Source organism: Cervus canadensis, chromosome 1 (assembly GCF_019320065.1).
Source record: "Cervus canadensis isolate Bull #8, Minnesota chromosome 1, ASM1932006v1, whole genome shotgun sequence".
Classification (NCBI taxonomy): domain Eukaryota; kingdom Metazoa; phylum Chordata; class Mammalia; order Artiodactyla; family Cervidae; genus Cervus; species Cervus canadensis.
Genome location: NC_057386.1, coordinates 102660203 through 102681763, shown reverse-complemented (window position 1 = coordinate 102681763; position 21561 = coordinate 102660203). Strand labels below are relative to the sequence as shown.

The following is a 21561-nucleotide window of genomic DNA, read 5'->3' as shown; positions in this document are numbered from 1 at the left end:
CATAGATAAGTTCTTTTGTATCATAGTTTAGGTTCCTCATATAAATGATATCACATGATATTTGCCTTTGTCTGATTTGTCTTGGCTATTGGAAGTCGTACTGTAGTGAACTTAGGGGCGCATGTACCTTTTTGAATTATAGTTTTCTCTAGATATATGCCCGAGAATGGGATTGCTAGTTCATATGGTAGCTCTATTTTTAGTGTTTTGAGGAATCTTCATACTGTTCTCCATAATGGCTCTACCAATTTACATTCCCAACAACAGTGTAGGAGGGTTCCTTTTTCTCCACATCCTCTCCAGCATTTGTTATTTGTAGACTTTTTAATGATGGCCTTTTTGTCATTTGTCGATACTTCAGAATTCAGTTATTATCTAAAATTTTGGATTTCTGGTTTTCTTTAAAAAAAAAAAAAAAGGGAAAGAAGATCTGACCACAAAGAGCTTCCACTCCTGAGCTAGCAGCCATGGCCCCTGCAGACAGGGGTCTGCACTGCAGTTCTCCACAGCCCCCACCACTCCCTATCGCCTCACACTTGGGGTCATTCATCCTCATGTTTGCCTTGTGTTTTTAGGAAGGCAGTAAAATGCTGCTTATTCTTTTCTAGGGTAGGAGAATGACATATCCACTAAGAGGAACTTTCGGAAAAGAAATGAAGATAAAGATGTTTCTTTTTGGAAGAATAGTCTCGCTTGTTTATTATGTATGCAAGCTCCCAGATGGTCTCATGAATTTATATAAGCTGCCTCTCTGAGGGCAGTGGTGTTTGTGGTCTCTGACTCAGAGGAGTCCATGTCCTGAAGCAAACTCCAGGTTTTTCTGGGCATTTCTAAATCTAGCCACTGGTGGGGAAGGAAGGGCATAGCTAGGGCACGCCACGCCTTCCTGAGACTGGAGCTGCAGTGGAGCGGGGGGGCACCTGCTTTCACCGGAGCCCCTCCCCATCTCTCAGGGCCCATGTCCACTCTGGGCCAATGGTTAGAGGATCGCCTGGGCTGCAGTCACCTGAGGCCACGCCCCCTGCTCTGGCTGCCAGGGAGGGCACAGGGTGGGTGTGGGGTGGAACCTAATTACAAGGCAGCCCTGGGGCTGGTGAACTGCCCCCTCTCTGAGCTGTATTTGTGGTCCTGGTGGGTGTATCAGAGACAGGCTGGGCCAGGATTTAGTTGGTGCTGGCAGGGGGCTCAGTTCACCATCAGGAAGTGAAGTCTCCAAGTGTGCACATCACTTACTCTGATGAGTACCTACTGTATACAGCACTGTCTCTAAGCAGTGGCCCCATTCTGTCTCTTGGTCAGTTGAACTCTTAGTCCATCCAACACTCTGCATGGCTTTGGGCAAGTGCCTTCTCTGAACCTCAGCTTACCTGCCTGTGACATGAGTGGGGACCCTCTTCTTGTGGAGTTGTAGTAGGGAGTCAGATGCATCTCAGCCCTGAGAACTGAACTCCAAGCACTCAGTTGTGAGAACTGAGTTCCAAGCACCCAGCCCAAGTACTGAGCTCCAAGCACTGAGTCGTGAGTACTGAGCTCTGAGCACCCAGCCCCAGGCACTCAGCTGACTGAGGCTGCAGTGATGTCAGCAGGCACCCGCCTGGGATGTGGCCGGTGGAGCCATGTCAGAGAGGAGTAGGCAGGGGACTGGGGTCCCCTGAGCCTGGGGACCCCAGAACTCCCTACATGGCAGTGTTGGAGCATGTGTCCCAGCGTCACCCTTCTCCTTTCATTCTTTGAAAGGACAGCAGGGTCCTGTGCTCTGGGCACAGAGTCGGGACTACTGTTTCCCTGTTAGTGGGGGTCCTGTGGGAGGAGGGAGCTGCAAAGTCTCCTGTTTTGCCCTTTTCTCTCCCAGGGTGTAATGCCTCACCCTGTGGGTTTCCACAGAAGGGGGCTGTCCTAAACACCTTTCTCTTATGGATCCAGAAAGTCCCACTACATCACTCCTCAGTTCCCTGGTCTGTTTAGTTATGTAGCCAAAGAGGGAGCTGACAGGCTCCCACTGGGTCCTGGCTCATCCTCTGGGCTCTGATTTGCACGCCTGCTCTCTGTGCGTGTGTGTTAGTCGCTCAGTTGTGTCCGACTCTGTGCAACCCCATGAACTGCAGCCCACCAGGCTCCTCTGTCCTTGGGATTCTCTGGGCAAGAATACTGGAGTGGGTAGCCATTCCCTTCTCCACGGCATCTTCCAGACGGGGGATCAAACCCAGGTGTCCTGCATTGCAGGCAGATTCTTGACCATCTGAACCACCAGGGAAGCCTGCCTGCTCTCTCCTTTTTGCTAATTCACCAGCCAAGCCCTTCCAGGCTGTGTGTGGACCAGCAACTTCCTCTTCTGACCCTGCACCCTCCATGGAGCCCGAGAGCCTGGGATTGTGCTGAGCTGGGCACTGGGGACCTGCGGAGAGTGCCTCCCTTCTCCCTCCTCCCCTCCCCTGCCTCTCCCATCTCTCCCTCCTCCCTCCCTACTCCCATCTCTCCCCCTCCTCCCTCCTCCCCTCCCCTACCCACTCCCGTCTCTCTCCCTCCTCCCTCCCTCCAGGGCTCCCGGGGCCCTTTCCTTGAGTCCTCATCTTGCTGCCCCTGGGGTGGGCATGCTGGCTGAGCTCTGGGGCTGGGCCACTGCCTGTCACCTCTCTCTACCCCCAAGGACCCCATGTATGCAGGCACTGGGCCCACCTAGGGAAGAGTTGCAGGAGGAGGTATCAGACATTCAGGGAGCTCAGCTTGTCCGTGAGCCTGACCCTGCCGTCTTGGGGACAGTGCCTCGCTGTGGGGTTAGCATCCCCTCCTAGAAAATTTAATTATCCTCCTGTCCTTCAACCAGACCCAGGCTACTACCTTAGAGGAAAAGCAGCCCTTGCTTTATTTATCCTAGACTCTTCTGAGAAACCTCTGCTCTGGAGCTGCAGGGGAAGCTGACAGTGGGATCCCGAGGGCTCCTGTCTCCGAACCCCCCTCAGGAGAGAGAGCTCGCTCCCTGGGGGGAAGGGGTGGTGAGGGTAGTGGCCAGGAGCGAGGATGCAGGGGTTGAGTCAGGGTGGAGCCGGGGGCATCTCCATCTCGAGGTACAACGACTGCTCTGCCGCCCACCTGCCAGAGGGAGGTGGGGGAGGGAGAGACACAGAAGGCAGGGCGGAGAGGCCCCGGGCTCTGCAGCCGTTCACGTTGGTCGGCTCTGGGCTGGAGGGCTGAGCTGGGGACTGAAGTGCGTTCTGACCCAGATCAGGTGCACTGTGCATTTTTTGTCATAAACATGATGGATCTCCGCGTGGTGATGGGAAAGGAGACCATCTTGGAGAAATTACCTCCCCCCATGTCAGGGGTGAGGGGCCCTGAAGGAGCCCGAGGGTTCCTTGCAGGACTGAGACGAAGCCAGGGCCAATTTCTCAGGCTATGTTTGATGGAAAGATGCTACGCTACTTGGGAAAATGTGATAAATAGCACAGAAGGTGGAGGTGAACACGTGGGCCCCATCCCCTCTCGTGTCTCCCAGCCCCCTGCCCAGAGCAGGGCTGACTCTGTCACCTCAGAGACAGTCCCCGTGTCACCCTCTGTTCCTTAAACACAGGATTGCGTGCTGTAAAAACCATTCTGTGCTTTTGAGAGACGTATCAGTACATCCTGGTGACTGCTTCATCTCTGTCTATGCGGACCTGCCTCATTCATTTTCACCACTGGGTACCCCCCTTCCCCCACCCCCAACCCCAGGATTTCTCTAGGCCTCTGTGGATCCACGTCAGGTGACAACAGTCTTTGGCTGCTGCAAACAATAAATATCTGTGAGCAGACACCCTTCCCGTCACTGCAAGTGCGTCTGTAGGACAAATCACTGCAGTAGACTTGCTGGGTAGAGCAGCCCAAGGTTTGAACTTCCTGTAGGTGCTTGAAGCCACCATTTATGGGGAGGTCTGCTCCAGCCCTGCCTCTGTGCAGAGAGCGTCGGGGTGGTTGGTGTGTGGGCTCTATGTCACCCCATCGTCCACATGCCTCCGGCAACAGTTGCTCTGTGCACTTTGCAATTTCTGTCTTGAGTTCCCCCCATCCCCACCCCCACGTGTAAAGCTGGAGCTCACTCCGCTTCCAGTTAGCATCTTGGGAGCTGGCAGCCTCCCAGCCATGCTGGCAGGCTCAGGGGCAGAGGCATGGGCTCGCTGACTCCCACGGCCCAGCTGCCCAGGGCTGGATGCAGGAGAGGTCCAATCCCCAGGACCCTAGGCATGTCTGGATCCTGGGCCTTTGCTCTCAGACCCACCCCTTCCCCTTCTGGACTCAATATCCTAGGGCTGACCAGTGCTGGCTGCCTCTTGGGGCTCTGGCAGGAGATGGGAGGGGTGAGGCCAAGTGCCATCCTCTCTCCCTGAGCCTCAGGCAGCTTTCCTGGCAATGGCCTTGTCTCTGCAGCCTCCTGCTGGCAGCTCCTCTGGCCCGTGGCCCTGGCTTCCCCAGGTGACCTTTGACCAGGGCAGGTGGCTTCCGGCTGTGATTAATTAATACCTGGGTCACACCATCATTCCTGTGGCATCTCTGTTCCCCTTTGCAAACATTGCCCTGAATTAAATTTCTGATTTTTTTTCGGAAAAGCTAAAGTAGTTATTGTCTTCCAAGTTAGCCTCAGACTGGTACACAGCAGTATGACTGAGTGGAGATGGTTAAGACAGCCCCAGGGGCCTGGTCTGGGTAACAAGGGAGTGAAATGGCTCAGTTCTAGTCCCCGGCTGACTCTTCTGATGAGGTGACTAGCCTAAGGAAGGCAGGTCGATGACATCTTTTTAAAGACATAGGACCCAAGTCTTCGTGCATCCGGTGGGGAGAAACCCCACCAGTGCACCCCTCTAGGCCACGATGGTACCCCTGAAGCAGCCAAGAAGCTTGGGGCTCTGGTCTCATCTCCACCACTGGAACGTAGTGAAAGTCACCCGCAGTCTGGACTCCGTGCAGAGGGTGTTTTTAGTGAAACCCACAGCTGGTTAAGCCCAGACACTGTTGTCAAATCTCCGCTGCCCAGTGAGCCACATGCCCCTCCTGCCAGGGCTGAAGGAAGGCACGTGGTTTAGCCAGGGTCAGAGCAGACCAGGGGAAGGGCAGGCTCCAGCAGAGCCTGGGTCCCAGCAGAAGGGAGACCAGAAGGCAGGACGGAGCTGGCCTTGCAAAGAGCCGGGGGTGGGGTGGTGGAGGCAGGGGAAACTGACAGAACACAGGGTCCAGGAGACTGAGGGGCTGAGAACATCTGCATCCAGGCTGACCCAGCGAGTGGGCTGCGCACTCTCCGATTGTCCCCACTTGTCCTTCACTCTGCTCGGCCACAGGTTCCCTTGACAACTGGCTTCCTGCCGAGCCCAGCCAGTGAGACGCAGGCATGGAGTTAAACCCGGCTGCTCTCTGTTCAGATGCTCCTATGCTGCCCATGGCCCCTCCGTGGTCCCTGCTCCCGCTGTACCACTCTCCCCCCTTGACCCCAGCTCAGGGGGCAGACCTGTTGTGTTTCCAGCTCTGACAGTGGTCCTGGCTCTGCTCACATCACCCCCTCCCATTGTCCTTCCCACCCTACAAGGGTAGGGTTCTTGCTGTGGCTGTTCTCTGGGGACCCTCACCATCATCTCCTTTTCTAGGGGTTCCCATACTTTGTCACCCACTTCCTATGTTCAGTCCCCTCCGTTGAATTCCTGGGAAGGCCTTCCTTTCCTGTGTGGACCCTCCTGAAAGAGTGAGTGAGTAAGGCGGTGAGGCAGAGATGCTGGCAGGACGGAGCACTGGGGGCCTTGCAGACCCGGGCAGGAATGAGGATTTCATTCTGGGTGCAAGGGTGCCCAGGAGGTGGGTGAGCTCAGACCCACATCTGCTGAGTGGAGACTTGGATGAAGATGGGGTGCAGTGGGGGAGCAGTGAGGCAGTCCAAGAAGTAGAGCAGGTTAAGACAGAGGCTCTGGAAACTGAGGATAAAGAGAGATATATGCCTACGTGTTAGCAGAGGAGTCAACAGGACTGGGTGGGGATGAGCTCTGAGGGGAGAGGGAGGACCTGGAATGACTCTCACGTCTAGGTCCCCCCTCCTGTCCCCCACAATCACCTCTAGCGAGGCCTCTGATTATTTCCATCAAAGCCTGATCAAGCTCAGAACTTATTTATTCACTCATGCATTTATCAGTATCTGTTTGTGCCTTTGTTCATTATCTGCTTTCCCTACTGCAGGTTAAGCCCCAGGCTTGGCACTCAGCAGGTGCCACTTAATACATGTTTGCTTGCTGTCGATAGGGGTCCAGGCCATCTGGGGGCAGTCCAGTACTGCCTCACCAGCTGTGCAGTGATGGGCAGTCACATCTATTCAACATGAGAACCAGGATGCCCACTCAGCCTCCTTTGCTGGTTTGGTGCCTGTATACAGTAGATGCCAATAAAGGCACTTCTGTTCTCCCCATCTTAACCATCCAGTCTGCTGTGAATGCTTCACGGCCCCAGGTGAATCTGATCTTTGGTTCATCTCTCGAACATCTAGAGTTTGCCAGTCCTTGTCAGATGCTGGGGATCTGGACAGGAGCAAGACAGACAACCCTTGTCTCCATGGACCTCACCATTAGAGTGCACCCTGCTTCCGATCCAGGAGGTCTTCTCCTGTCCTCTCTTTCTGCTTCCAGTTGCGTGTTGGGGCCAGTGTGAAGCCCACTTTCCCTCCTATCCAACTTCACGAGGCACAGGCTGTTGGCAGCTTACAGTGGAGCCATGTTTAACACAAGTTCACTTAACACGCTGGCAAACCAGTGGGCTGAACATGTGTTAAAGTTATCAAGCTCTTATATAAAAAAAGAGGGGGAGTAAACCCTTCAGGCAAGCAGAATCTCTCAGATTATCCCAACACCAACACACACACCATTCTGCTCTGTGGATTTGACAGCTGTTTTAAACCAGAAAAATCTGGAGACCCCAGCTTCTGCGGGCAGGTCCCTCCTGTGGTCTGCCTCAGTGTTACTCAGACCAGTGTGCTGAAGAATGATGAGGTTACCTGCACAGACCGTGGTTTGTAGGGGACCTGAGAGGTTTTCAAAGGACCTTCTGATCACCTCTCATTTTCCCCTCATAGGCTTGCTTTATCATGCAAGTGCCATGTAAAGTATGACCTTCTGATATATTAATAGCTTGCCTTATGCTCTGTATGAGCATTTTGAGACTGGCTAACCAGGATGATAGCTCTGCTCAAGGGAGGGGCTTTATCTCATTTTTAAAGTGTTCCCTATTGTGGTTGGCTTAAAGCTGGCTTTGGTTGGTTTGGTAGAAGTTGTGATGAAGAGTTGGTTGATGGTGAGTTTTGATTAATGATAAGGTTGGTTGATGGGTTGAATTGGTTGATAATAGAGTTGGCTGATGGTGGGGTTGATTGACAGTGGGATTGGTTGGTGGTGAGATTAGTTGATGGTGCGTTGGTTGCTGGTGAGATTGACAGATGATGTGGGGTTGGTTGATGGTGTAGGATTGGTTGATAATAAAGTTGTTGATGGTGAGGTTGATTGATAGTGAGGTTGGCTGATGGTGGGGTGGGTTGATGGTTGAATTGGTTGATAATAGGGTTGGTTGAGGGCTTCTGTGGCAACTCAGATGGTAAAAAATTTTACTGCAATGCAGGAGACCCAGGTTCGATCCCTGGGTCAGGAAGATCCCCTGGAGAAGGGAATGGCTACCCACTTCATGATTATTGCCTGGAGAATTCCATGGACAGAAGAGCCTGGTTGCAAGGAATTCTTTGCATGGGGTTGCAAAGAATCAGACTGAGCAAGTAACACTTGAGCTTTTTCACAGGGCTGGTTGACGGTGAGGCCACAGGGCATACGGCACAGGACTGGGGAGCTGTGGGTATGAGGCGAGGGCTGGACGCCCATTTGTCAGAAGCACTAGGCAGAGCCTGTGTGCAGAAAGCAGGTAAAGATTTCAGTGAGTGTGGCTGGCCAGGTATAGCCCTCACATCTGGAAGCTTTTATGCTGTGCAGTGAACCTCACATGAGCCCACAGGAAGCTCACTAGAGCTCTGTGAATCGAGGAGGTAAAGTTTCATTATTTCTCTAAGAGGTATACACACAATGATGTACATTAAATACATCTTTTATGGTGAATCAGTAGGGGAGTCAGGGGAAGAGACTCGAGGACTCTTTCTACCCTGAAACCTTCAGCAAATGAACCCTCATTCTCAGCAGTACCTGCTGTTCTCAGAGCTGTGGGTGATCAGGCAGCGGAAGTTTCAGGAACGTGATCTCGGTCCTCAAAGAGCCCCCCATCTCTCTGGGAGAGAGAAGACTCCCCCCATGAAATGTGACTGGTGTCAGAGAGTGGGGTGCTCGCACTGTGGGGATGAGAGATGTTTGGGCAGTAGAGCGATGAACAGGGAGGGAGATGAGCTGAGACCTCAGGATGCAGAGGACTCCACGCGCAGAAGTTGCGCTCCGGGGCCAGACTAAGGAGGGGACTTCCCAGTGGCAATGGGGTGAGCATGTCACCAGAGCCAGCCTACCTTGTTGATACAGACATGCGGCTATGTTTCATTTGCTGCCATTTCCACTGGTCATTTAAGTTAATTTCAATTTAGTGAGTGCTGCCGAGGTCGACCTTAGTTTCCAAGAACAGCTGATGGCCTGCTGATGTCTATAAACTCTGGTAACCAACACTTCACACCTTCTCTAGGCAAGGATCATTGTAACGGTGACAAGACACTTTTAATGTCTTATGAGACATCAAGGAAAGATGATATATGCAGTATGTTAGTGATTCCTCTTTGGGTTTTCATTTCTGTTTCTCAAAAGCATCACTTGAAGTAACAGCACTTCCAAAGACGTACTCTCTTCCCCTCCCCCAAAGAGTTTGAGAAATGCCAAGTTTGACACAGCTTTCTCTCTCAATATATATATTCACCTGTAGGATTTCTCAGAAGCTTTAGATTGCTTATATTCACCAAAACATCTTTAAAGGCAGATAGAGAGTGCAACTTTTCTGAAACTTATCTAAAACCAGAAGTGTCATTTCACAGAAGACCAGTGACAACATCTTACAGGAATTAGAGTGTTGAGTGATACCGTGTGGGAGCGTGGCTCCAGGAATATATTTCCGTTTGCCTTCCTAGGGGATCTGATGACTCGGAGCACTGTGTGTTCCATCTGCAGATGGGGAAGTTTAGGATCCAAGATCTTGGGATGTTGCTGAGAAGGAAGGCTGCTGGAGGAACCCACTAGTGGCCCCACCCGCCTAGGAAGCTTGCTGTGCTGCAAAGATAGGAGTTACTCACAAGGGCCCTGCCTTGACATCTAGGGCTGCTGGGTCCAGGCTTTGGCCTCGCCCGCCTCCCTTCAGCCAGAGATCTGAAATGTTTCCTGACCCCTGGGGATGATTGAGTGACTCAGAGCTGAAGGAAGTAGACCCCATTAAGTGATGAGTCTTCAGGCACAGACCTGCTGGCTCCCAAATTGTTCCTTGCGATCCACTTACGTTTCCTGGTGGGGCCTCCTGTGCCTATAGCATTTCCCTCATCCTGGCCAACAGCCCTTTTACAGATCTCAAGTTTTTCCTCCTTTTGTTCCTGGTTAGGTCCCAGGTGGCTCAGTGGTAAAGAATCTGCCTGCCAATGCAGGAGATGCAGGTTCATTCCCTGGGTTGGAAAGATTCTCTGGAGGAGGGCATGGCAACCCACTCCAGTATTCTTGCCTGGAGACTCCCCATGGACAGAGAGCCTGGTTGGCTACTGTCCATGGGGTCACAAAGAGTCACGTGACTGAAGTGACTTAGCATGTATGCTCAGGTCCCAAAGAATAGGGAAGAAGGTGGTTTAGCTGGAGGTCAAGGTTCTGGCTGTCCTTGATGTCCAAGGCTGGACACGGATGCAGAATGAACTCCAAAGACCAGGCTGGGTCTCTGATGCTGGTGGAGGAGCCATGAGCCCCAGGAGGAAGTGCACTGCAGCGACTTCTGTGGGAAGCTGGTCTTCCAGTTGTGTGGCTTAGGGAGCATGGAGTTTCTTGGATCCCAGGTTCAAATGTGTGTGACCTTGAGATGCTAGCTCCTGGAGTCTTGGATTGGTCTCTTAAGTGAGCTGTGGTTTCTGTCACCATCCTTTGTGACTTTGCATCCACTTAATCCACTGAGTTTGTTTATGCTCTATTTGACATCAGGGATAATAGCAAACTCTGAGCATTTTACATGTGTAAATTCATTCCTAGGTCATTGACTGGGGACAAGGGCATGTTGCGACTTGAACCAGGGCTTATGGGTCAGGCTGTTAAGCAAACACTACATCTCCTGGGCAGCTGTGGATGTCACGTTCTAGACAGGGAGGCACAGAGCAGGCAGGCTGAATGGGAATGGGTGGGAGAGGGGTAGGCAGTAGAGGCACAGAGACTGATGGTGGAGGAATCTGAGTGATTGGTGGAGCCCTTTGGCGCATCTGAAATGTACAGAACCAAGGGCCAACATCAAAGGACTCTTGATGGCAACAGCGGGGCATCTGGCAGAGGCAGGGACTGGCGGTCATCACCAACTCAGAACGGCCCGATGACTACCTGGTGCTCAACTGTGCATTAGCCCGGGACCCTTTCCAGCCGGAACCCTCTGGCCCCCGCACCACCCCCCGCCCCCAATCAGGCTCGGGCGGCAGGGGCTGGGCTCGGCCAGTCCCCCTGTAGGACCTAGACTAGATGGCTGACCACCTCCGCTCTGCTTCCCGCACAGCTCACGCGCGGACACCAGGTGGCGCTCTCGTCCATCAGCTACATCGGTTGCTCGCTGTCCGTGCTCTGCCTGGCCATCACGCTGGTCACCTTCGCCGTGCTCTCGTGAGTCATCTTCTGCCCTGCCCCGGGGCCTCCGAGGTTGGGCAGCTTCGTGCGAATGTCAGTGCCACCCCTGCCCACCTCGATTTCCCTTCTGGCACTTGTACTGGAGTGGGGGGCTGGGGCGGCAAATGCGGGCCTCTGTTTAGATTCTGCACACGGTGTGTGACAGGGGGGTGGTTGTTCCTCAAGTACCTTTTGTCTTGAAATCTGGGGTGTGCGGGGCCTGTGGGGTGCTGGAAAAGACAGAGGAGAGAGGAGGGGCTGTCGAATTGGAGGACACCTGGCTTGAGCTAAGCTGGAAAGTTCTGGAAAGTTCCCCAGCCCAAAGGGCTTTCTGACCTTTGACCAGGAAAGAGCCAGAACAGAGGACCACCCCCCGCCCCCGCCCCAAAATATTATCAAAGCAGCCGGATCCTTGTGGGGCTGGGCTGCGGGAAGCCCCAGGGGTAAGAACCCTGGAGGACCCCTTCTGGCTGAAGTCACATCAGTCTGGTCAGAGCTTGAGGGGATCCCCCCAACCCCCACCACCGAGTGGATACTGGCAGCTAAGTTTGCCCATGGGTCTTTCAGGACTGGGACAGAAAAATAAGATCAGAGCCGAGAGTCTGGGCAGTCAGCTGGGAAGATGGGTTTGCACACTCCCCTCAGGGCTGTTGGACCTCCGAGGAAGGCGTGTTACTCACACCTGGATGGGCCTCAGTCTCGAGGGGTGCTCAGGTGCTTCCTCGGCTCACGGGGTTCCTCCTGGAAGCTGGCACCCCTCCTCACCTGCCCTGTTCCCTGAGGACACCGGTCACCTGGGTGACTCTGTCTAGGGGCGTCCCGGGTTTGGTTGGTCCGGGGGCTGCAGCCACAATGGCAGGGGAGGCTGTTAGCTTCCTGGGCCCCTGCTGCAGCCCACCAGGGACCTGGGCACTCTGGGGGGCAGAGCGGGGGTTCCCACTGTACATAGGAACTTCTGGTGGGATCTGAGCCAGGTGAGAGGAGATGGAGGTGGGTTTGGAGGGGCCCCAGTGTTACGCTCAGGATGTTCCTGCTTTGATTCTCTTGTTCCTCAGCTATTTGCTCAGCAAGTCCAAACCCATCACCCCCTCTACTCCAACCCACCCAGGCCTATAGTCACCTCTGAGGACGCAGTTGCACCCAAGATAGTAAAAGCATGCCTGATTGGGGTGGGGGTGGGGAAGCAGATGACAAGTGAGGATGCGAAGGCCTGAACACACATCTCCACAGCCGTCTGAGCCCTGAGGGCAGCTCAGAGAGGAAGTGGGGCTCCCGCAGGCTCAGGAAGTTCTCTCCGAGGGGAGACCTGGGGGGGACTTCACTGCAGAGTAATAGCTGGTACAGAGACCCCAAGGATGGAGCGGGCTGGGGATCTTGGAGAACCAGAAAAGGGTGTCTGTGATTAGAGGAAGGAAAGAGCTGAGTCCAAGTGATGGGCAAGGGTCAGGTCCTGCAGGGCCTGTGGAATGAGCTGGGTCATTTCCAAGAGTAATAGGGAGCCATTGAGGGTTCATAACCAGAAATGGCAGCACCCAGGCAGGCTTATTAAGACCTCCTTGGTGGTCCTTGGAGGAGCAGTAGGGGGCAGCCACAGCTGAGCTGGTGCCTCTCTGCCCCCAGCTCGGTCAGCACTATCCGGAACCAGCGTTACCACATCCACGCCAACCTGTCCTGCGCCGTCCTGGTGGCCCAGGTCCTGCTGCTCATCAGCTTCCGCTTCGAGCCCGGCACGGTGAGTGGGTCCCCTGGGTCCTGATGTGTCCACAGTGGGCCTCCCTCCCATCCCCTCCTCCTTCCACCAGGGGGACATCAGCAGGGGTGGCACCTGCTGGTTTCAACTCGGAATTCAGACCATCAGATAGCCAGGCTGTGGTTCCTCTGGGAGAGACAGGGAAGATGACTGGCGTGAACTGGCCTTCCTGCTCACATCAGTCTTGGTAATGAAGACAGGTACAGCCCTGACTACGTGCTGGGTGCTGTGCTGAGGACTTACATAGATTCACTCAGTTAATCCTCATAACAAGCCCAGGAAGTGATGCCACAGAGGCAGGATTGAGGCACAGAGGGTTACAGTGACTCGCCCAGGTAAGTGCTGACCAAAGTCTGACCTCGTTCGGTCTTGCTGCAGACACTGCTCTCCATTTCTGCTCTGACCACACACAGCCACACCCCTCCTCTGCCTGCCCAGGGCAGGTACTCTCCACAAAGGGACTGTGAAGACCTAGATCCACATTTCTGTACCCTTTGAATCAGGCAGGGAATTCTCCGGGGAACTAGGAGGTCTTAGATCTCACAGAAAGTCAAATCCTGAGATCAGAATGACCCAGGCTTGGGTGATGTGGGTTATAAGCCTGGTTGATGGGAAGAAGAAGCAGAGATGGGCTTGCTGTACACTAGGACAGAAGGAGAACCGAGCAGTATGAATCAGTGGTCCTGAGATACAATCACACTTGGCTAAAGGGAGATGAACTCTTTATCCCCCTAAGTGAGGGTTAGCAGAGCCTCTTATCCTCATACCCAGCAGGGTTCTCAGTCCACCTGCCTGTCCTGGAGCTTCTGCCTAAGGAGAGATCCACTCTCCTCTGCTCACAGGTTTAGGGGTTCATCCAAGCATCTAAGAAGTTCTTCGCTGTGCCATGGACAGATGAGCCTGCACCAGCCTCATTCTCTCCTACTGAATGCCTTTCAAACTCCACTGTGGACCATCACATGGGATTTTCTTAAAATGTAGATTCGGGTTCAGCAGGATCTAGAGTTCCTGTTTCCATCCTGCATCTGGGTGATGCTGATGCTGTTGGCCCAAGTCACACTGAGAGGAGTGAACTCCCGTGGTGTGATGGCAGCAGGAGGGGAAGTGGTCCAGGCATTCATGGTCCAGATGGTGATCTTAGGGGCTGGGAGCCTTCTCCCTCTCAGAGCCCATGTATCTGAAATCCCAGGCAGGGCTCCAATGGGTGGATCTGCTTGAGTGATCCACCCACTGGATGACCTCTGAGACAGACAGGAAAGGTGACTGTGGTGGCTGGTCTCATCAGAGCCTCTGTGTGTGTATAGGGGGCGAAGGTGGTCCCCAGACGAAAGGGGAAGCTGGTCCTAAAAGACACGGAGCCATGAGTACTGGGACCACAAAAATAATAGATATGTCCCATATTTATATCTAACTTTGACAGAGCCTGATGACAAGAAACACAGCATTTTAGCAACTTGTTCCTTTTTCTTCCCCTAAGAAGTAACTGTCCAGGGGCCTTGGGAGGACAGGACATAGAGCCCCCACAGAGATGGTTGTTCTTGTTTTCATCCCCGACTCCTGGTTCCCTGGCCCTTTGATCTGAGCTTAGGGATGGGTGGCTGTGAATTTACAGAGAGCATAGGGGCTGGGGGGCGGGGGGCGGTGTGCGAAATTTCTGATAGAGGTCCTGGGGAGAATCTGAGGCCACATGGCTGAGCCTGAAGCTGTGGCCATGACCCCAGGAGCAGGAGGGACCAGATGCCCCGTGATGCTCTGAACAGAGGAGAGGAGCACACCTGTCCTGGCCGGCTAGTCAGAGAGAAGGCAGGTGGGCCTTCTGGATGTCAGTGCCCCGAAGAGCCAAGAAAAGCAGGCATGACAGGTAGTTTGTACATCTCTGTGTGTTATACACCTGTTTGAGAGTAAGCTCCAGGGAAGTGGCTGTGTCACTCAGGCCGTTCAGCTCCAGGTAGGTAACCAACATCTTGAAGTGGAGAACTAAAACAGACACGTCACATGCTGATTTCTCTCTTCCCCTCAACTCCATTCCCCTCATACACTGCTCTGCAGCACCTCCCCGCTCCAGAGCCAAGGTTACTTCATAAGCTCCAGGCTAGGGGCCTTACATCCGGAGCTATGAGGGAAACCCGCTTGCTGATGGCTCCGCCCACTGTGGAGCGCTGGCCATCTACCTGGCCAGTCACATGCCCGCCCTGAACCAATCCTGTGGCAGGGATGGGGATAGTTATGCTGATTGGCTGGGCCAATCCCCTGCCCTCTCATGAACCAATCACTGTGCCTGGGAGGGGTTCTGATTGGCTACTGCTTGAGTCACGTGCTCCACTCAAATCACCACCCCCCCCGCCACGCCCCCGGAAAAGCAAAATGAGACTCGCCAGAAAGAAATGAAGCCACGTGACCATAGGGCACTTCTCAGAAAATCTGTGGAGGGAGGTTGAGACAACAGCGAACACCCGCTGCGCACACCCTGAGAGAACTTATTTTCTATGCATCGCTTTGCTCCTAGGCCCCGTGCCAGGTGATGGCCACGCTCCTGCACTACTTCTTCCTGAGCGCCTTTGCGTGGATGCTGGTAGAAGGGTTGCATCTCTACAGCATGGTGATCAAGGTCTTTGGCTCAGAAGATAGCAAGCACCGCTACTACTATGGGATAGGATGGGGTAGGTGGGGATGGGATGGGGAGGTGGGGATGGAATGGGGCCGGGGGCAGAGGTGGGTTGCGATTTCATCTTCATGTGAAACACCTTGAGGAAGCCAGGTGCTCTTAGTCTTGAACTTCCCCACACTCTTTTTTCAAAAAAGTCAGTTCCCACGGGGAGTGCTTTGGAGTGTTCTATTCTAATGGTCGGCTTCCCTTCTGTCTAGGAAAGGTCTCAGAGGCATGCTCCTGAGCCAGTGCGGGAACAGTGGCCTGCTTCTCTTGGATTGACACCCAGCTTTAGTGTGGGGCGCTGGGCAGGGGAGGCAGCCTCTAATGCCACAGTGCATGGGTGCCCTGGGGGGAGGGCGGTCGGGTCCCTGTGTTCCCAGCCAGTCACACCCTATGTGGACTCTGTAGACTGTGGGTTGTGGTTGGAGGCAGAAAGGAATTCCCGATCTCTGGGTTGCTGTTCCCTGGAATAGAGTTTTTGCACCCACCGTGGTGTTAAGGAGAATGAGATATGCAGGCAGTCTGCCCCAGGGAGGTATTGTGGCTTTGGATTGGGCCCCGGGGGAGGGAGTCTGTCTTGTTAGCCATGCCTGCCTGGAGTGGAGCAGATTGTAGCCCAGGTGTCCTAGTCTCTCTGTTTTACTCTCTATTTTTAGTAGGTTTTCTTGAATAAATTCTTCTTAATTTGCAGCAATCCCTTAGGAACATTTACAGAGACTTTATACATGCTTGTGTTTTTTTAAAAGCTAACTTTCATCAGTTATGGTGGCCCTTTATCCTGGGAGTTACCTTCCCATCGACGTGACTCCTTTGCTGAACTTCCTGCTTGCCCATCTCGAGGTGGAGCCCCAGAACACAGGAGACCCTGCTTCCTGCCAGAGTAATGGACACCTGGCATTCTTGCATTTGCTATAAAGCATTAGTCCATCATCAGGGACCTGCTACTCCTTTCTAGTTTTCTTGCAGTAGATTTAATTTTCACAGTTCTCGTGGTGCAGGGAGCAGACAAACATTTTATTTTGTGCTTTGAGCTGGCTAACGAAATGGGGAGAGAGGAGACTCATGGGCCTCACTCAAGCATGACCGTCTCCTTCCATCCTGCTGTGACTCCCTGAAAGAGGCGGGTTGCTCCTGCCTCTGACTTCTGTCTTAATTTAGTAAGTATTTACAGGATGATGTGTGATCAACCACCTGTGATGACTAGTTTTTTTATGGAAATGGCCATACAGTTTAGATTTTGTGTACGTGTCCATGCACGCACGTGCACACATACACACCCCATAGCCACAGCAAGGACGGTTGAAATGAATTAAGTGTGGAATTTGTCTCTGCAGGGACAGGAGCCATCTCTGCTGGTTCAGGGTAGAGGTGGGGGTCACAATCCAATCCAGCCATGAAGGATGGCTTCTTTAGCCTGCAATGTATTAGAGGAAAAACAATGAAATATTTGCTAGTATATAAAAATGGAGAAGTTTTACATAAAATTATGGGTTCTTTTGAGAAATGAGGAGATCTGGAAACCCTGAGTTTCCATTCCTACTTGACAGCAGTGGCTGTGACTGTGTGGTTTCTGATCCCAGTATCTTCCCTGTGGGTCTTCTTAGGCCTGCACAGCCTCCATCAGAGACTCCTTGCAAATAGAGGGCTGGGATGGGTTCCAGCAGGCCTGCCACCTCTGTCTCCAGTCTGTGTCCCCTTAACTGATTTCACCAGGGCTCAGAACTGCATCCTTCCTTCAGATTGGTTAGACTTAGCTCTGGGCCTGAGTATATACAGTCTGCCGGTGGCTGGACTCTCTCTACCTGCAGTTATTAACTAGGAGGGAGCCAGAGGCTGACCCAGGGCCCTGGGAGGTCACACTATAGGAAGGATCCCCCAGAGAGAGGCCACTTCCCTAGCGATTTTCAGCCTGCTCTTACAGCAACCTTCAAACGGTATCATTTTTTGAAACTCAAGGATTGTGGTTTTAGCTGACTTGGAATTGGAGGTGTCCCATGAACAACCTACCTGAGATTTTGCCATATGTCGGGCCCTATGCTTGAACTTGTAAGGTGGGCCAGATGTAATCTCTGTCCTCAAGGAGTCTACCTGGGAACTGGGAGAGGAGGTGAGTGATAAACAATTGAGTGTTTGTTTACGTGTTGGTGCAGGAGACATGAATCTCTGACCACAAATTCAGAAGTGGTCAGAGAAACGATCATAAACTCGGAAGCGAAAGAAATGCGGCTTCCTTCATTTTTCTCTGTTATGACTTCATTTCTTTTGTGAGTGTCCACTCATCTAGGCTTCCCTGGTGATTCAGATGGTAAAGAATCTGCCTGCAGTGCAGGAGATCCCAGGTTTGATCCCTGGGTTGGGAAGATCTCCTGGAGGAGGGCATGGCAACCCACTCCAGTATTCTTGCCTGGAGAATCCCATGGACAGAGGAGCCTGGTGGGCTATATAGTCCATAGGGTGGCAAAAAGTTGGACATGATTGAGTAACTAACACTTTAACTTTCACTCATCTAGGGTTGAAAACTTCACTGTAGTTCATTTTAGACCCTGCCTTTCTCTGAAATGCTGGTGTCCCAGGGAAGTGACATAGTACCAAGATCTTGGGAGGTGTGTGAGTCAGGACAGGCTAGATCATGCTGCCATAACAAGCTGCTTCCAACTCACATCGGTTGAAAACAGCAATGTTTATCTCCTGTGTACACTGTGTGTCCTCAGTGGGCTGGTGGCCGCAGAGGGTCTCTGCTCAGGGCAGTCCCTCAGCAGCCCAGGGTGATGGGGAAGTTGCTGCCTTGAGCCATAGCTGGTTGCTGTGAGAGAGAAGATGGTCCGGGTGGATATCACCCTGGAAATTAAACACTTAACTGATAGAGACATGTGTCCCTTCTGTTCACAACTCACTGCCCAGAAGAAGTCGATGATCCAACAGCTTTGGATATGGAAGTGCAAACCTCTCAAATGCCCAGAGCGAGGCATCCAGAATACCGCCTCAGTGACTTCTACCAGAGGGTGGACCACTTGTCTCCTGGCATTGTTATCTCTCTGCCCCTTTCTGCTGAGACATCCCTGCCCCTGTGTTGGATTTCATATTATCCATCCTCTCCATGTGTTGCTGTGTGTGTCCAGGTTAATATTTCATAGCAATGCTCCTTATGGTCACTCCTTACATCACCCCTCCCCACTTCCCTGGATCTTAGGAGGCAACAGCCAATGTGGTTACTCTGAAAGGTCACCACATTCCAAAGAGAACACTTCTTTCTTTAAAAGATTTATTTATTTACTTATTTTTGGCTTTCCTGGGTCTTTTTTGCTGTGTGGGCTTTTCTCTAGTTGCAGAGAGTGGGGACTACTCTCTAGTTCTGGTGCATGGGCTTCTCATTGCAGCGGCTTCTCCTGTTTCAGAGCACAAGCTATAGGGCACATGGGCTCAGTAGCTGCGGCTCCCAAGTTCCAGAGCACAGGCTCAATAGTTGTGGTGGACGGGCTTAGTTGTGCCATGGCATGTGGGCTCTTCCTGGACCAGGGATTGAACCCATGTCTCCTGCATTGGCAGGTGGATTCTTTACCACTGAGCCACCAGGGAAGTCCAAAGTAAGCACTTTTTGAGCTCCATACAGTCAACATCCAGAGGACAGGGCCAGAGGGACTTCAAGTTGTTTGCAGAAGCAGGTCACGTGTCTGCATGGGTTATTGAGGTGTGAATTTCAGATGAAGGCAACAGTGGAAAAGACATCTGAGTTTGTTAGTAATAGTGGAGGTTATTGTACAGAGATGGGCTTTGTACATCAATGCCTCCTTGATCACGTCCATGGCCTCAGCTGTATGGTCCTCACAGTAGCCTGATGTCACCTCCATTTCCAGAGTGAGAACCTGGCAACCCAGAGAGGTTCAGCTGAGCCCTTGAGGCTGCACAGCTGGTCCAGGGTGGCCCTGGGGATAGAACCATGTGTCATTTGGCTCCAAAGCCCAGGCTCTTCCTGCTGGCTGATGTCTGCATCCTGCTCCCATGCTTCTCTTCCTGCTGCCTGTGAATTTTCCTTCTTAACAACACCCTCACCTGATCGCCGTGGCTCCTGCAGCATGTTTCAGAGAAAGCAGAGAGTGGAGCTTGCCCTCTTCTCAGACCTTTCTGGTCACCTTTCGTGGCCTGTCCTCTGCAGGACACAGAGGATGGTGCTGGGGAAGCCATGACCAAGGACTGTCAGTGTTGCTTTGGGGATCGTGGGAGAAACACATCACAATGCAGTTGTGAAGGCAGAAAAAGAAGCTTTGACTCTTCCATTTAAATTTGGGCAGTAAAGAGATGACAGCCTCTGACTTGGGCCCCTGCCATGGCCAGGATCAGCGGAGAGAGGTGTGGCAGCTCCAGATGAAGCCTCAACCACTGAGTTTGAAAATCCATCCTCTCTGGCCCCTCCAGTTCTTCCTGCCTTTCAGAACCCACCCAAACGGGGCCCTGGGGCCTCTGCAGGGCCCCATATGCACCTGCCAGGCTGTCCTGTGGACCCAGTGTTCCTGCAGGGCCTACTTCTCCTGCACCCCGAGGCTTGGGCTTCCTTGGGAAGATGGGAGCAGGGGGACCTTGGTGCATCATGCCAAGGTCCCTCACCATCTCAGGTCCCGTGTATTCCTCCCACCCCAAGTGAGCCAGACAGTAGGGGTTCCCTGTGACATCTGAGGAAACTGAGGCCCTCAGTGAGTGGGCAGCAGGGTGGGGGCCTGGTCCCAGGTTACAGGGCCTGCTCGTCTCCTGTAACTCTGGGTCCATCAAGGCAGGAGGCCTGCAGCCAGCGGCTCCAACATCTGGAAAGGTTTTGGCTTCTAGGAGGTAGTGCATACAGGTGGGGAACCCAGTGTGGTAGCGGGTCAGCGGTGAGAGGCGCACCTCCTCCTGGCCCCAGCACCTCTCCCCAGAGGCTGCTCTTCTCCTGTGAGAGCCTGATGACTGTCTTGTGCAGACGTCCTGTGATGCAGACTATTTTGACATCAAGACAAAGTGTTTCAGAGATGGGATGATTCTCCAGAAACCCCTTTTCAAGATAATTTAAAATTGATCCTCAGAAGGGCAGGCATGGGACTGACCGGGCCACCAGACATCCCAGGAGGGCTGTGGCCTTGAGGTGCCCAGGCCTGGAGTGAGTGGAGGTGGGGGATAGAGGAGCAGGCTTCCCTCTGGGTCCTGGAGCAGGTCTCCCATGGGTGGGACAGTCTCAGCTCGGGGGCAGGCAACAGAGAGCCACTTGTTGTAATGTATCCCCCCACCCTTTTTTCCTTGGCATCTGCCAAGTGCAGTTTCCTGGTCAGGAGCCCTTTCTCCTGGAGGGGAGGGTCAGTGGGTGGAAGGGACCCCTTGCTGTCTCTCCCCCGTCCCTTCCTTGCAGGGAAGCAGAGGGAGACCCTGTGCTCACGGCACTGATCAGTCAGAGGCCCTGGGTATGCACGGCCGCTTTCTGAGCAGCCAGAAGCGGTTTTCAGATACAGAATAGATTCATAACGGATCTGCCCTAAAATGCACATGTGTGTTATCTCTTTGTTTATAGACTCTTAAGTCCTTGGAGCCTAGAGGCTGTTCTGTGCCCTCAGCACTCAGCACACAGTTTTTTGTATCCATCAGGTATAAAATGAATAAATGCATCAAAAGAGACTGGCGCTAATACGGTACTCTGCTATCATTTTCTGCAGGTTTTCCTCTTGTGATCTGTATCATTTCAATAGTCTTTGCCATGGACAGTTATGGAACAAGTAAGAAGTAAGTGAAAGGGCGATTCCTGTGTTGGCAGGACTCCCGTGGGGAGGGTTCCCATGGCCCCGGCTCATTGGCTTCCTGTGTTCTTCTGGGGGAGGGGTCTGTCCAAGGCTGGCATCTTCCAGCCCTGACACGTTCTTAAAAAAAGTGTTTTGGGCTTTCTCCCACCTTGAAACTAGCAACGAGGGGGTCCTCGTGCCTCCAGGACTGCGTGGCTGGTACAGGTTTCTAATGGGAACTTTCCATCTCTGCAGTTTTCCTAGACTTGCTGTCTGGTCACCTGTGGAGCCCAGTTTTGTGCTGGTCAGCAAGTGCCTAGTTCATAAGAAGTCTCATTGAGTTACAGCCGAGTGAACACAAGACTGTGTGCTTGTAGACCGGTGTGCGCCCGCGGGGGCCCCAAGGTTCTCATGGGGGTGGCAGCAGATGGGACCCTCTATGTTCTAGACCTCATGCCACTGTTTTGAAACTGCAGCTGGTGGGTCCAGAGTTGAATCAAGAAGAGGCTGGGGTGGTGCTGGGCAGCCAGGCCAGGTGTTCAGGTTCTAGAAAGTTGATTTCCTTTCCTCCCAAAGAGAAAAAGGCTTTAGCTCAACTGTCTTTAGGAGGCTGCCCCC

The 21561-nt window shown here is 53.0% G+C and overlaps 1 protein-coding gene across 2 annotated transcripts in view; it reads left to right on the top strand.

Moving 5' to 3' along the window:
- Positions 1–21561, top strand: part of ADGRD1 (adhesion G protein-coupled receptor D1) — a 174094-nt gene that overhangs the window by 128616 nt on the left and 23917 nt on the right. For both annotated transcript variants that reach the window (XM_043488811.1, XM_043488803.1), the window contains 4 exons: positions 10699–10802; positions 12426–12537; positions 15062–15215; positions 20881–20947. In XM_043488811.1, coding sequence (XP_043344746.1) covers positions 10699–10802; positions 12426–12537; positions 15062–15215; positions 20881–20947 — 437 coding nt within the window. The remainder of the gene's footprint in view (positions 1–10698; positions 10803–12425; positions 12538–15061; positions 15216–20880; positions 20948–21561) is intronic.